At 50.1% G+C, this 12452-nt stretch overlaps 1 protein-coding gene across 1 annotated transcript in view; it reads left to right on the top strand.

Annotated features, from left to right (window-relative positions):
• Positions 1 to 1429: 1429 nt before the first annotated feature.
• Positions 1430 to 12452, top strand: part of ARHGAP39 (Rho GTPase activating protein 39) — a 180127-nt gene continuing 169104 nt past the window's right edge. The window contains exon 1 of the mRNA XM_033155940.1: positions 1430 to 1593. Coding sequence (XP_033011831.1) covers positions 1583 to 1593 — 11 coding nt within the window. The 5' untranslated portion in view covers positions 1430 to 1582. The remainder of the gene's footprint in view (positions 1594 to 12452) is intronic.

The following is a 12452-nucleotide window of genomic DNA, read 5'->3' as shown; positions in this document are numbered from 1 at the left end:
GTTTGCAACCTTCAGAATCCATGTCAGGAGACTGTGAAGGTGCAAAACTGGAGGGGGGGGCAGTGAAGGTTAGGAGAAGGCGGAGGCTCCATACACTTGCAGGGAAATAACAGGACTGAAAGAAAGCCCCACAAACCAGCCCACACAATAGTGGCGCCTATGCGCTTCCCTCATGCCTCTGGGAAAAGGAGAGTACGAGGAGTCATGACAGAAGCAGTGCTATTTTTCCCAGAAAAAGAGGTGCTGAAATTCACCATGAACACCTCCCTTGCTCTCCTGTAATGGTGATGGTGTCCACCTGCGAGGTGACGGATCTCAGGTCCGGGGAGTTCCGGCTGGGGAAAAAGCCCTGGATAGAAGTTTATAAAATGATACCTGGGATGGAGAAAGTGGATACAGAAAATAATTATGCTTCTCTCAAAGCACTAGAACGCAGGACCACACATCGAGAAGCTGAATGCATACCCTCCGTTTCTCTAGTGAATTCAGGGGCATCCTAAGGAAAAGCAGGGCATTTTGGGTTCAAATCAGAAACTGGGACGGCTTCTGTAAATCCAGGAGTGTCCCTGGAAAATAGGGACACTTGGAGTTGTTGGAAGATTCAGGACGGAAAAATGGGACTTCTTCACACAGCACATAGATAAACTGTGGAACTCACTGCCACAGGATAATAATAATAATAATAATAATAATAATAATTTGTATCCCACCCACCTGACTGGGTTGCCCCAGCCACTCTGGGCAGCTTCCAGCATATATAAAAACATAGCAAAACCTGATCAAAACAGAAACTGGGACGACTTCTCTAAATCAGGGACATCCGAGAAAATAGGGACACTTGGGGGGTCTGAGAATGTGGTGCAGATAACGCCAAGGTCGCAGGTTCAATCCCCGTATGGGAGAGCAGCATATTACTGCATTGCAGGTGGTTGTGTTGCATCACTGCTACAGTTGGATTAGATGATCCTCAGGGTCCCTCCCTACTCTTTGACTCTATGATTCTAGGACATGGCACCCTTGAACATGTGCAGAGTGCTTCCCCCCCCTTCTCACTGCCTTTTCCCCTTTCCCGTGGCTGAACAGAGAGAGAGAGAGAGAGGCATTTCATAACAGCGTTTTTTTTTTTTTTTTTTAAGCGGGAACATTTTCTCCAACATTGCCAAGGGCCGACTGGATGCCCTTGAGAGGCTTTCTCTCTTAGGCCCAAACATGGCTGCCGCCGCCTCAGGTGAGAGGACGGCAAAAACTACATTTCCCGTGAGCCCTTGAGGCGGAAGGCGGGGCTGGAGGGCTGGGCGGAGCCGAGGCCGCCTTGGCCCCTCCCTTCGGCGAGCGCGATTGGCCGAGGGCCGTTGTCGGTGGTGACGGCGGGACGCGGCGGCGGCGGCATCGTCTCCTCCTGGCCGGCGCTGGCAGCCCGTCCGTCCGTCCGTCGCTCCGTCGCTCGCTCCGTCAGCGGCCAGGAGGAGGAGGCGGCGGCGGGCGAGGAGCCGCAGCGCTGCCGGGGCCATGGGCTGCCGGGCGGGGGCCGCCGCCGCCCCTCGCCGCGCCCGGTGACGACCCCGCCGGCTCGGGGGAGAAGATGGCGGAGAGGTAGGAGGGGGAGCGGGAGACCCCCCCCCCACGCACGACCCCCAAATCCTTGGGGGGAGGGGAGAGGAGGAAGAGGAGAGACCTCTCCACTGGGCGGTGGGGAGGCAGGAAGAGACCCCCCTCCCCATGCACGACCCCGCTCCTGACCCACGGCACGAACTGGGGGGGGCGGTGGAGCCCCAAAGCCCCCCAACCCACTGGGGGTGAGGAGGAGACCCCGCCCCCACAGCAAAAAAGCGCACCCTTCCTTCACCAGACGGGAGCCCCCCCCCCAACCCAATTCCAGGTCCCCATCCCCAAAATCTGACATCCTGGGGTTTTTTTGCGGGGTGTTTTCTCCGCACCCAAATCAGCTGTTTTACAGCGCAAGGATAGGCGCACCCCCCACCCGCCAAGCCCCCTCCCCAAAATCTGTCCCTCCACCTCCACCCCAGGTGGAGATTCTCGCATCTGTAGCGTGCCCACCTCCCCCTAAAACCTTTCCCTCACGAATCCTCTGTATTTTTATTTCCTCCTTCAGCCAAGCCGGCGCCCCCCCCCCCCTGCACAAAATCCCCCATCTGGTCGAATCAACCCCACCCATCTCCTTGCAGAGCCCCCTTTATTTTTCCCTTTGGAAAATATCGAGGAAGGGGCACTTTCTCTCTCCCACACTCCCCTCAACCCACTTTCAGACCCCTTTTGCTCAACCTGACCCTCGCCCATTTCATCCATTTGGGGCTACCCCCCCCCATATTTCCTGCAGCTCCCCTCCTCCTCCCTCTACCTTGATTTACGGACACCCCCCCCCTTGCAACAGTACTGTCTCCTTACAATCCGCCTCTCTTTCTTTTCCCTTCCTGGAGGGGGTGGTGGCATTCATACCCCTTCCTCAGTGTAGGAAGACCCCTCCATAGATCCTGCACCCCTCCCTGTTTTCCCTAATTCACCTTCTTCCTTGCTGGAGAGCTCGTCTCTGTAGGGGAACCCCCCCCCTTGTGAACACCTCCACAGTAGCAGCATGCCCCACCTGCTATAGGGAGGGCACCTTGGTACATCCAGTGCACTCAGGGGGTCACCCCCACCCCAAATTCTCCTCTCCTTACACAGTGCTTGGGTAGTAGATCACCCTCTTTTCTGACCCCTGGAAGGCTCTGTGTGTTGCCTTCCTCCACTTCCTGGGAGGCCTTTCCCTCTCCAGCCTGGGACAGACCCCCTTCCCCCCCACCCCCCTCCTTCCCAGTAAGCCTGGACCGCTCCAGGGACACCCCCCCCCTCCATTCACCTTGACATATTTCCCCCCACCCCTGATCCTGTGGCTCTTTTTAAAGACTGCCTCCCTCCCTAACACCCACCCCGTTTTCTCCAGTCTCTCCCCCCCCCCTAGCTGTGCAGTGATGGGACCTTACTGAGGAAGGAAGCCTGAGTTGCCCCTTCAAACTGATCCGACCCCGACCCCCCCCCCCAACCTCCTCACATATTGCAGGGATTGGTTGAGAGGGGATCAGTGCCATCCATCGGCCCCGGAGCCTTCCCACTCCTGGGGGAGGAATATGCCATTCCAGACAGACCTTAAAGCTGGGGGTCCTGCTTTCTTTCCCCACGTGGTGGTGGGGTTTAGGTGGACGTCCAGTCCGCTCCCCCCCCCCCCCCGCTGCATGGCACCTGCCCATGCTCTTCCCTCTGCAGGCAGGTGACTTTCTGTCTTTCCTCCTGCTGCGATTTTGAGTCCCGGTTGTGGATAATTTGGTGCCACCGCCGCTTCACCAGTTGCCCCAACCTGCCCTGTGCCTCTGGGTTTAAGGCTGCCCCAATGCCCCATTCCTCTCTGCTGGGGTCAACGGCCTCCCCCTTCCTTACCCCGAGCTGGGGTGTGTGTGTGCGTGTATGCACATGAGATCGAAATCTCTTCCCACCCTGAATAACATCTATTTTATATTATTTTTCCCCTGCCTCTCGTGCATAGGGGTACGTTAGCTTGGATTGGGGTGGGGTGGGGGGCAGGAGGGCAGGCGGGAGCCGTTGGTGCAGAATGTGGCTTGGTGTTGGGGGGGGGCAAGGGCTTTATTCTTTTTTATTGGAGGGATGGGCTCTTTAAGTTGGAGGCGAGCCAAGTGAACCGGGCTAAGGGGCGTGTTTGGTGGGCGATCGCCGCCTCCGGCACCGGAGCATGTTGCAAGCATGGAGGACTGCAGGTTTGGCCGAGTGCATGTGGCGGGGGGGGGGGGGGAGAGGCTTCGGGGGGGGTGGAAATGGCTTGGGTGCTTATTTACATCAACACGAGGCATACCGACGGACGAGGGGTCGCGCCGTCTCAGGCCGTGAAGCGGAGCTGGGTGGGTGGGAGAAATGCTGCGTGGTTCCCCCCCCCCCGTTTGAACTGAGTGCGGAGAGAGATGCAGCTTGAGGTTTGGAAGTGGCGCTTGCAGCTGTGGGTGCATCTGTGCCCAGCTGGGTGTTGCAATGATTGGGATGCTCTGCTGGGGCCCCCCACTGGTGCAGTGGGAGGGGTTGGGGGCTGGGGGGGGGAAGATCGGCTTTTGGGTGGAGCGCAGCCGGGATGCAGCGGCAGGCGCTGGCTCAGAGCATCCAGAGCTTGAGGACTGGCAGTATGCGGTCGAGGGTGGATGCCTGCTTCTCCCACCACTGCGATAGCTTCCGGGGCTGCATGCCGCCAGCTGCTTGCTAACCTACTGCAAGCAAGGCGGGGAAATTATTAATTCCCTCCCCCCACCCCCCGCTGTGCGTGCAATACCGTTTGAATTAACCCTTGGATGGTGACCTTGGTTGGCGGTCTTTTCTACAAATGGGTGTGAGAATTATGGCTGCGTGGACAGGCAGCAGGCGACTCCGGCTGAGTCCTGTGCGTGGCTGTGTTTGTCCCCTGACCATTAGGAGACGATGTGAGGCTGTGGTTTGGTCCACCCCGCCAGCGATGGACCCTGCCAGGCGGACGGTTGTGCCCCCCCTGAATTGGTGGCTTCGATATTTTGCATGCGTGGTGGGTCCTTGGGCTGGATGCTGATGAAAGTGTCACGGTTGAGTTTGGTGCGGACGCAGAAGGGAGGGAAGCTGCCTTCTTCGTTTTTGCATCTCAGCTGCCAAGCGCCGATTGTGTGGGTCTGGTGGTGGAATAAACCAGCGTGCCTGCATTTTGCGTAACACGGCATGAAAGCAGCAAGAGTGAGCTGATTTCAGTTTCTACAGAGTGGCAGGGACCACAATGCAACGTTCTCTTGCTTAAGGCATGGGAGGCGGCCGAGTGAGTCTGCTCCCCGAATCCTAGAGAAGTCTGGTTTTAAGCTAAAGTTAAAGGTAGGCATCAGAAGAAAAATAATAACGCAGAGGCCTTATTAAGGCAGAACATTCACCAGGCCAGCCAAAACGTTGCAAAATAGTGTGTGACCTCTTGAGTTCCCCAGAGCTCTTCATCTGGCAAATGTTAAAAATAATTATTTAAGGGGAGGAAGGGATTCTGTGGGTGTTCAAGCCATCCATCCATGTCTGATTCTGCTAACAGTCTTAAGATGGAGTATGAGAGGAGTTTGAAGACATTCAGAGAACACCCTGTTTTTAAACTATCTGTATGTTACTCACATTACTGCACATTGTGTTGGAATTTTAAGGCCAGAATTTTGTTAGGTACCCAGGGGAAGGGTCTGTCCAATGAGAGGTATGAACCTAATACGGATTTCTGTTGAGAAAAGAGTGCTTTTTTGGGGTGGGGGGGTGGCACTGATGCTAGGTTTTAGCATCTCACAGATTGTTGGAAGGTGGCAAACCGTGTCTTGCTATTGTTGCAGCTTCCAGGTGGTGATGGAGAAGGGAATTCTGGAACCACTTGACCAAGAAGAACCCAGGGTTTCTTAGCTTCGGGTCAAGTGAATGTCATAGTAGGTAGATGATCTTACGGGTTCAAGAGCTTTTCCGCAGGGACCCTGAGTGAGAACAGACAGCGAGGTTTTAAGGAACTGCCTAACAAACAACTGCCTTGTGTGGAATTAGATTCTTGGCCTGCTTGGGGATCTGCAAGGTCTTGAGGCTTCGGAGGTCTTAGGATTGCCAGTTTTCCCTGGAATATCTTGCATGCAAAGTGTGAACTCCACCACTAAGTGTGGTTGAGTTAATTCCTTTGGGTTGGGTTAATTTGGTGATAACATCAAACACTGTGGAAGATGATCCTCCAAACCACAGTTTAGGTAATCCACATCAAACTGTGGACTTACATGAACCCCCCCACCCCCCTTGTGTCTCCAGTGCTCTGTTTGCACTGTTTTAAGACCAGCCATAGTTGGCCATGTTTCCTGAACTGGCAAGGTATGGTTAGTGGTTGCCCCTCCAAATCAGAATGTGAAGAAACTATGGCTTGGAGGGCTGATGCTAAACATAGTTAGTAGTTTAGCACCAGCCGTGGTTCGACATACATGTGGGGCGGAGAAAGAATATTGTCCCCATCAGTCCTTCAAGTCGTAGTTTGGAGGCTCCTCTGAAGTTGACACTCTTGATTTACACAGGGTTATGTTACGGGACAGCACGAGCCAAAATTGCGTATAGTCAAAAAACGTTGGGTTCAATGGCTGGTGGGATCTCCAGAGTTTTAACCCCCGCCCAGACACCCACCCCCTTTGATTTATTTATATTTTCCTTTGCCAAGCTCATAAAGCTGAATGTGCTCAAGTTAAATAGGGCTGCCATATTCCATAAAGTGAATATCTGGACACTAGTGTTGAGGCTCTTTTTTTTTTTTTTGCAAAGTTGCTGAGCTGCTGCTGCTTCTTTTTTGCAAAATCTAACAAAAAAGTAGTTTTTGAACTATTTTTAACGAAATTCATCAAAAATCTACACTTCTGACACGGGTCACCATACACCCAGATTTTCCCGGGCATTGCAACAATTTTCGGACATATGGCAAGCCCTAAGTTAAATGTGCATAAGTTGCTAGTTACCAGTATTAAAAATGGGCAATTGTGGCTTTAATGTGGAAGAATGACAAGGTTGAGGAATCGAGAGTTCATCTCTTATACTTTGGAAGGTTAAAACAAAATAAAAAATAAAAAAATTCCTTCCATAGCACCTTAGAGACTAACTAAGTTTGTTCTTGGTATGAGCTTTTGTGTGCATGCACACTTCTTCAGATACCATTCTTGAGTAAGACTTCACGTTTTGATTCCCACTGGGTAGCCAACCTGTGGACCCTTGCGCCAAGGCACTGTTGGAGGTTGGTTTGCCTTAATTTTGCAGAACAGCCTGTGATTCGCATTTTGGAATCCCCGGGTTCAATACTTGGCATTTCCAGTGAAGGGATCCCCCAGCGGGTGACGAGAAAGACCTCTTTCTGCCTGAGATTCTGGAAATGGGCTGCCTGTTGGCAGAAACATGGCTAAGTTACACGGACAAATAGCCTTTTCTGTTCACGTAGCTTCCTCTGTTGCTGGCTATATTTTTAATTATGAGGGCAGAGGGAGGCTGATGGTGTGCCGTTAAGCAATTTGTGTCCGAGTAACTATGAAGTCAGTGCCCGTTGTACTAAGTTCACAACAGCGCTCCGGTTAAATTTGTTGCCATCTGAGAGACTTGAAATGTAAAACCTTGAGGTTTGCTTCTTCTTCAAGTAGACTTAACACAGGAAGGGGCCAGTAATAATAAGACCCTGCACAGTGGAAGCTCATGAGCTGAGCCTTAGTCTTTACCATGTGGTACAGCTGAAAACAAGACACAGTGACTCTGATTTCTCCATTGCTATTTTGTTGTTGTTGTTCTCAGGAATATTCTGTCTCCTTCCAGCTTTCATCTCCTCGCCCTTCCACTTTTTTTTGGGCGCTGACAGTTCTCTGCCTGCCTCGATGTGCTTCCATCAACCCATTTAGCACTGAGCTCTGCCTGAATGTAAATTACTTCTGTGGGCGCTGGGTATGGAAATCCACCTTCCCTGCCACTGGCTAAAAGCACTACTAACCCCCTGAGCCAAAGACCCATTATCATAGATGCATTGATTTTACTCTGCTGCCTCCTACGGGCCTAACTCTTTCAGGGCTTACAGCCGGGTTGGGTTCGTAGGCATGCCAGCAACCCAAATGCAGCCACCTCTGGGGTGGGATGTGCTAGACAGGACTATAGGTGTGAGTCTTCCGCCTTTTCATTTTTTCCATACTTTACGACCATTAAAGGTTAGTCCTTTGGGGATCGTAACTCCCTTGTCTACTTCATTTGCGGTGTACAGTGGCTGCTTACAGCCCTGAGTAGACAGTAGAAGAATACACACACACACTTCTTGCAAAAGTGGAACAGCAGCACTGCAAATAATTTACCAGACCTCAGATTATTTTAGACTGGTAAGTTACTGGCCAACAGCTTATTTGAGACTTATGTTTAGCCTGGAGAAGAGAAGGTGAAGGGGTGATATGATAGCCATGCTCAAATATATAAAAGGATGTCATCTAGAGGAGGGAGAAAGGTTGTTTTCTGCTGCTCCAGAGAAGCGGACACGGGGCAATGGATTCAAACTACAAGAAAGAAGATTCCACCTAAACATTAGGAAGAACTTCCTGACAGTAAGAGCTGTTGGACAGTGGAATTTGCTGCCAAGGAGTGTGGTGGAGTCTCCTTCTTTGGAGGTCTTTAAGCGGAGGCTTGACAGCCATCTGTCAGGAATGCTTTGATGGTGTTTCCTGCTTGTCAGGGGGTTGGACTGGATGGCCCTTGTGGTCTCCTCCAACTCTAGGATTCTGTGATTCTATGAGACCATCTGCTCACCCCCATACAGTATATCCATGCTGATCATGGTGGGAGTAAAGGAACGCATATTCCTGATTTGCAGATGCTTCCACCTGCATGCCAACCGTGAACATAAAGACCCACAACACTCTAGGTAGGGTCGAAAGATGTGTATCTTTCTAGAGTCCATGCCTAGAAGCCATTTTTAATCATGCTGGTGATGAACGAGACCCAACTGGCTCAACATTCGCCTTGTAGTGCCTTATAAGGATTGGCCAGGGGCTGCTCATGGGCTAAATGTACCCATGGATGGCTGACAACTGGTGACTGGGAGTGGCCGCCGAGACCACATAACACAGGTCCTGAAAGACCTACATTGGCTCCCAGTACGTTTCCGAGCACAATTCAAAGTGTTGGTGCTGACCTTTAAAGCCCTAAACAGCCTTGGCCCAGTATACCTGAAGGGGCGTCTCCATCCCCATTGTTCAGTCCAGACACTGAAATCCAGCTCCAAGGGCCTTCTGGTGGTTCCCTCCCTGCAAGAAGTGAGGTTACAGGGAAGCAGGCAGGGGGCCTTCTCGGTGGTGGCGCCTGCCCTGTGGAATGTCCTCTTATCAGATGTCAAGGAAATAAACAACTATCTGACTTTTAGAAGACATCTGAAGGCAGCCCTGTTTAGGGAAGTTTTTAATGTTTGATGTTTTATTGTATTTTTAGTATTTTGTTGGAAGCCACCCAGAGTGGCTGAGGAAACCCAGCCAGATTGGGCTGTGTATAAATAAATTATTATTATTATTATTATTATTATTATTATTATTATTATTAATTGACTTTATGGGTTCTGTGTCATGTATTGCTCCTACCATTGCATTAGCAGCCTCTGTTAGCAGCCTCATCTAGGGAGGATAAAAATAGCAGAACCACATGGGTGGTTGGCTGGTCACCTGGAATGGGAATGCAAAGAAGGATCGGGGCACGAAAACCGCCATTTCTGCGTGCATTCTTTTAATCTTTTCTTCCCGCATCGTAAAGTGCGAGTTCATATGAAGAGACTGTAGGAATGTGCACATCTTTCCTTGTCACAGCAGAGTGACGTAGGTTTTTGTGGTCCTCAAAATCCAATGGGGCCTTGGCACTTAGGATCATAGGGATGGAAGGGCTCTCAAAAGTTTCCCTACCCAAACCAGGAACCCTGCAGCAACATCAGGAAATCTCGGGACGTCTGCGCAAATGTTTTCTCTAAGTCCCCCTGGCAATCTGAACCATTCGGTTTGCCATCTATAAGTTTTATGCAGCTCTCCCCATCCTCGCCCCCTCACCCCAACTGGTTGGAGTCCTGTCCTGCAGCACCTTGGGGCCCAATCTTGCACGTGTTTGCACGGAAGCGAGCCCCACTAAATTCGATGGGGCTTATTCCCAAGTAAGTGGGCCGGGGATTGCAGCTTTTGTGGACTGAAACCTGCCTTCTGCGATCAATGAAATGCTACACCTCCTTACCAAACCCAGATGGCCAGTTCAGGGTAAAAGCCTCTGAAGTTCTAATCCATTTGATTACCACTTTGGTCATAATTTCTAGGCACAATGGAAGCTGAGAAAGGTTTCAGTACGAGAGAAACACCAGGCAGAAAATCAATATGTGATGCATCCGACCCTGCAGAGGGACTTGTAGCCGGCCTGTGTAAATATGCTTTTCTGCTCTTCTCCGTCAGAACTTTATGGGTTTTGAGGTGCCGTGTGTACGGAGGGGGTGCACTTTAGCTGTAATAACCAGGGGGGGTGGGATTCCTTGCTGTTGTCTCTGATGGAATTAGGCTGCCTCTGAATTTTTTCCTGCTGCCCTAGCTTCATGTTCTCTTGCGAGCTGAGCGGCTTGGGCGTTTGGTGTCTGAACTAAGGAGGAATTCTGGCAGGTTGTCCAAATTCCTTGACCCCGAGCCACGTACGGTCACCTTTCCATAAAGCCACGAGGCACTGGACACAACATTAGTTCTGTTTCGAGGCCTCCGGCTTGCTTCTTTGTGCTTGCAAAATTTCGCCCCTTGTTATGTAAAAGCCATAATGTCAGGAGAGGCGGCCACATATATCATTCGTAGGAAAGGTTAGGCTGTGGGGGAGTGCCAAAAAAGTTAAGAATGTGGTTTTAGGTGCAGAGTTTCGTCTCAAATTGCTTTTGGTTCCTTAAAGCAGGTTCTCCTAGAACTCGGTGCAAATATATGTTTCAGTGTTTGGCACCCATGTCTGCTGAGGACACACAAAAAAATTTGTGTTTCTGATTTCCTGTAGTTGTTCCACTTTCGAGTGTAATAATAATAATAATAGGAATAGGAATAATTTATTATTGGCCATGTACATTTTCCAACATACTTGGAATTTGTTTCGGCTACATTGCAATGTAAACATACAGACACTGTTCCTCTCACAATACAAAGAAGCAAAGAAACCCCACCCATATTTTACCTCCCCTTCAGCTATACAACTATGAATTTAACAATTTAATGGCACAAGGGAAAAAACTATTCTTGTGCCTGGCCGATTTTGTATATGAAGTCCTGTAGCGACGTCCATATGGAAGTAAATCAAGCAGATGATGACCGGGATGTAAAGGATCTGCTACAATTCTCTCTGCTCTCTTCCTAACTCGGGTAGCATAAATTGTCTCTATTGAAGGCAAGCTAACACCAATTACCCTTTCTGCAATTCTTACAGCTCGTTGGAGCCTTTTAATAATAATTAATAATTTTAATTAATTAATAATGTTGATCTTCCTGCTCCTTCTGACGGCTGCATCATTCCTCCCTTGCAGCCCCTTCTGATTGTAACTGGCTTTCAGGACATGTGCATGTGATGCGCCTGTCTTACTTTCTCCAAATCCCACCTTAAAAATCTACCTTTACTGTGAAGACTTTGATTCAAGCCAGTGACTCAAGCCAGTGTGATGCAGTGGTTAAGCGTGTTAGTCCTGTAATCTGGTGAACCGGGTTCACTTCCCTGCTCCTCCACATGCAGCTGCTGGGTGACCTTGGGCTATTCACACTTTTCTGAAGTCTCTGAGCCCCACTCACCTCCTAGAGTTTTTGTTGTGGGGGAGGAAGGGAAAGGAGATTGTGAGGTGCTTTGAGACTCCTTCGAGTAGTGAAAAACGGGATATAAAATCCAAACTTTTCTTCTTCCAAACTCTTCTTCTTTCCATGGCCTACAGCAGCTTTCACCAACCTGGTGCCCTCCAAAATTAATGCAGAAATAAAACAAGAATAGAGTGGTACCAATCTGTTAGGGCAATGAAGCTTCTAATTGTGGCAGTATGTGTTGTAGCAAAGCCAACCGCTGTGACTTTGTGGTGACTCTGGTTTGATTCAGACATGTATATTTTTCATGGACCCAGGCCCAGTGGTATCTGTAATTTGTTTTTGAGTAGGTGCGGATGGAAGGGAAAAAATAACATATTTATCTTCTGTTATCATTTATCTTCTAAGGTATAATTGGTGCCCATTTCACGGAAATTGCGGGTGTCCAATCTGGCCATGTCTCACGGTCAACAGAACAAAAAGTGATTTTGGTGGAGGGGTGGGAGGGAGGGAATTTGGTGGATTGTTGTTTCCTCTTTGTTGTTGTTAAAATAATGGTCATACCTGCTGTGCTAATAATGTCTTTCCCCTTCACCTGCTCCAGAGAAACTTGTTGAAGGCGACTGCGACTGTTGTTTTGCCAATGGTTCACCTGATTTATGGTCCGGTGTCCTTGGGGCTGTGTTCAAATGGTGGCCGGGGCATGTAAAAAGCTTGCGCACGCTCTTCAGAGAGCAGGGAAAGGAAAAGCAATTCCGCTTAGCTGAGAAATGGGAGGCTTTAAAACAAATTGAATGAAGTGGCTTTTGAGCAGTGCAATGGGGAGCTCGATACTCCGACCAACAGCAGGCTCAGTTTGCCGGCCTTCTCCATATTCAGGGCCCACATCCTTGGCCTCAGCTCTCCCAGGAAAATCCCGAATTCTACATATTGGAGACAGTGGATAGAGGAAAGTTCTCCTCCCTCTGTCAAACAGGCTCCCTGCCACAGACACAGGGCCCTTCTCTAGGTCCCAAACATTCGTGTTTCCTGATGAACATTTCGCTCCATACCCAACACTTATTTACTGAGATCCAGCGTGGCGACGTGTGATAGCATTTG

Source organism: Lacerta agilis, chromosome 7 (assembly GCF_009819535.1).
Source record: "Lacerta agilis isolate rLacAgi1 chromosome 7, rLacAgi1.pri, whole genome shotgun sequence".
Classification (NCBI taxonomy): Eukaryota; Metazoa; Chordata; class Lepidosauria; order Squamata; family Lacertidae; genus Lacerta; species Lacerta agilis.
Note: the sequence above shows the minus strand (reverse complement) of the source record. Positions and strands in the feature narration are given on the sequence as shown.